General features: G+C 45.6%; 1 protein-coding gene across 1 annotated transcript; it reads left to right on the top strand.

Moving 5' to 3' along the window:
- Positions 1 to 1,425: 1,425 nt before the first annotated feature.
- On the top strand, positions 1,426 to 2,503 carry LOC104070147 (mesencephalic astrocyte-derived neurotrophic factor-like; the record flags this gene model as incomplete). The annotated part of the gene is made up of 2 exons (XM_009583515.1): positions 1,426 to 1,553; positions 2,362 to 2,503. Coding segments are annotated over 2 exons (270 nt in total), but the record flags the coding sequence as incomplete, so codon positions are not given.
- Between the last annotated feature and the right edge of the window lie 981 nt (positions 2,504 to 3,484).

The following is a 3,484-nucleotide window of genomic DNA, read 5'->3' as shown; positions in this document are numbered from 1 at the left end:
TAGATCGGAAACTTGTTTCAACTGTACTGTAGTCATCAGTACCACTGCCTGCAGCATCTTTATTCTTTCCAAAGGTTTTCACTTCCAAACAGCGCACAGTGGACATCAGTGTGTGTCTGTGACTGGGGACAAACTGATGTGAGGTAAATGATGGTGGTGTATGCATACAAAAAAATGTTTTCCTAATCGGCCCAGCTTATAATTACATCTAGTTTTAATGTAACAAGAGTAAGTTTCTGTTTGGCTTTGTGCTGGTCATACTCGATTTCCTGTATTTGCCCATCCCCTGTGCCATGGCTTGTGTTCAGAGTCGAATACAAGTTGCTAATGACAATAATATCTGCCGATCCCTTCCTGTTGGGGTAAACAAATCACATAAAGGACATAACTTGCACCTTTCCTCTAGAGGCAGGCCAGTGCCTGGCACTTGTCTCACACCTGGAAGTTGTGAGAATCCACAGGTCCTGCTGCAGGAATTGGTGGGGCCATAGAGCTCTCGGTCCAGGCGATGCCAATGTTCACAGGCCAGTTGTGTGAGCAGCAGAATGAGCGAAATCTGACACTCTGCAAACTGGCAGTGTTTCTCTCAGTCGCCCTGTCGCACAGACCCCGCGTGCTGCCGTAACCATAGCTGTCTGCCCTCCTCCCCAGTGACAGGCGGGTGTGCTGTGCCTGGTCTGCAGCGTATGCGGAGTGACTGCTGCCAAGGGAAAGTGTAATGACTGAGTTGTACCTGCCCTCCCACAGGCAGGAACTTGGATCTGTCCTCTCAACTGCTGGTGCACTGTTGGGAGTTTCATTATCTTTAAGACTCTTCCCTCTTTCAGTCTGAAACTAATGCAGAAGCTTGTGCGAATGAAGAGAGGAGAAACACGCCAAGTGGACATAGCGTGTGATCACATAATTTCTTTTTCTCTTGGAAATGACTCACCTATGAACTCAACCAACTTGATAATCAGTGATACCATATTGCTAAAACCAGCACACATGGCGTCTGTAACGTGATTATGTAGAGTGTTTTTCAATCAGAACTGGTTTTGAAGCCTGTGGTCTGACAAGTTGCTTCCCAAAACAGCAAGAATAAGACAGAAAATTAAGTTTACGTTCTTGCACGGGCACTGTTTTGTGTTGTATCCCTCAGCTGAATCCTGCTGCTCACTCAGGACAGTGTACAGAAGCCACTGGACACTTCCATGGATCTGGTTTCTCAGATTGTCAAAAATCCACCAAAAATACCAGGGCATATCGTTGATTCACGTGTGCTCTGAAAGACTTACTGAAATATGTGTGAAGTCACTGACTGCTAAAGCAGCTTCTAGAAGTTCGGTTCTCCAAACCCCTTATTCTGTTTCACTACAAGGGCCCTCTAAGAGCTGCCACGAGATTACTGCAGTGGCAGGTAACTCCATCCATCTTCCCTTCCAGTGTGTGTTACGTTCCTGGGAAGGTTCTACCAGAGTCTAAAGGACAACGATGTTGAGTTCACACCTGCCAGTATTGAAAAGGAGCTCTTGAAATCCTGCAAAGAAGCAAAAGGCAAAGAGAACCGCCTGGTAAGTAGTAGTAGTCAATGATACTTGCCTCCTGAGGGAGTAAGTTGTAGGATACTTGGCAAACGAGGGGAAACTAGTGCTTCTGAGTTTGTATGGTAAGGCTTCCCAGGGGCTGTTCTTCCTAGCTCTGTGGCTACAATTGGTCCTGTATTTTTTATAAGAGAAGACTTGAATTTGACCTCTTCACCTTAAAAACCAGTCTGTCAACAGACATCTTACTGGCTGACCTTGTTTCTCCCTGTTACTGAAGCGCTGGGGATTACAAAGCTTTTATTTGCTGTAGGACTTCCTTGTCCCTTAAACTGTATTTGGGGTGCTATATAAGCTGTTAAAATATTTATGCTCTTCAGCTGTTTAGCTGAAAACTAAAGAAAGGAAAACCAAATTGCCCTAACTAAAACCAGAAGGCAATCCGCAAATGAAGAGCCCCAAGGAAAAGGCCCTGAACTCTCCCAAGAAGAAAACTGCAGAGAGACACCATCAGAAATACAGAGCGGGAACACTTCAGAAAGTCTTTCTCCTTGAATGAAGAAGACTTTATTCTTAATCCAATTTAATTTTTTATAAAGTTGAGAAACAAGACAACCAGCCTCCACAGCTTTAAAAGCAGTGTGATGGGACACGTCTGCTCAGTGCCCTGGGCTCAGAGTTAGGCTTCCTTTTGCCTGCCTGTAGCTGTCCTTTGGAAAGGTTCTGTAACAGTAAACATCTAGCTGCAAAACCAAGTGAGGAGAGAAGATGGGTAGAAAACTCTCCTTTTAGAAGCATTTTTCCATGCATCCCCACCTCATTCTTTTCTTCCCTCTAGTGCTATTATGTTGGGGCCACAAGTGATGCAGCCACCAAAATCATAAACGAGGTATCAAAGCCCATGAGTCATCACATCCCCGTGGAAAAGATCTGTGAGAAACTAAAGAAGAAAGACAGTCAGATCTGTGAACTAAAATACGGTGAGTTGCCAGCATAAGGGGAAATGTCCATGCTTTTCTTGGGTATGGATCATTTGGGGTAAAACAGCATGCTAAAATTACTCAGTCGTCAGTTCTGTAGCAAGATCGCTAGCCTAATTAGGTTGTACAACCTGGGTTGCTCTCCATGAACATCCTAGAGAGTTTTACGGAGATGCTCAGGTACAATTGTTGGCTACTAACCCTTTTTAGCTTCTGCAGAGCCACTGATCTGCCTTGAAATAGGTAACTCCCAGGCGTATCAGCACTACCGCGCACAAATCACTACTTAGAATATTGTATTTAGTAGAGCATGCAGTAGGGCTTGGCCTGGGTTCAAGCCCTTAGCTAGGCTCTGTAGTCCGAGCTGCTCTTCTGTTTGCTGGTAGCGGGTTGATAAACACTTCCTTCTCACCTCCTCTGGTGTCTGCTTAGAGCATTCAGTGCTCTGTTTCTTGCCGCCTTCCTTGAACTCTCGTGTTCCTAGATGATGTACTGAAAAGACTAACATGAAGAATAGTTTTGGAAATAACCTCCTTCTGACTGCTTTCCTGTATCTCTGCCCTTGCATTCCCCGGAGATGCCCACTGGATTGTGGGTCTTTATGCTTCTCGTTTCTTGTACTAATGTCCTGTTGCTTCCTAAAAAGCGTTTTGTTGTTGTCACTTGCTTGTCTTTCCTCTGAAATCACTCTGCTACCTTTTATTTATCCAGTGGAAGAGAGAATTAAAGTATTCCTGCTCGTATAACACAGGGGCTTTCAGGGCAGTTGTGGAACTCCCACATCTAAGCTGCAACCAAACTTTCTGGCTTCTAACCATGACTTTTAGTGTTAAAAACCTTGTCTGCTGTCAGAAGCCTAACTCAGACGTTCCTTCCACCCCGGGAGGCCGGCACCTCTCTCCCTCTTGCATTTTGGCTTCCTCGCCTCCCGTACCGGTCTCCGCAGCAGCCGTCCGACCCCTCTCCTCGCCGGCTCCGCAC

Source organism: Fulmarus glacialis, unplaced genomic scaffold (assembly GCF_000690835.1).
Source record: "Fulmarus glacialis isolate BGI_N327 unplaced genomic scaffold, ASM69083v1 Scaffold48338, whole genome shotgun sequence".
In the NCBI taxonomy this organism is placed as follows: domain Eukaryota; kingdom Metazoa; phylum Chordata; class Aves; order Procellariiformes; family Procellariidae; genus Fulmarus; species Fulmarus glacialis.
This window is presented reverse-complemented; position numbering and strand designations above follow the sequence as displayed.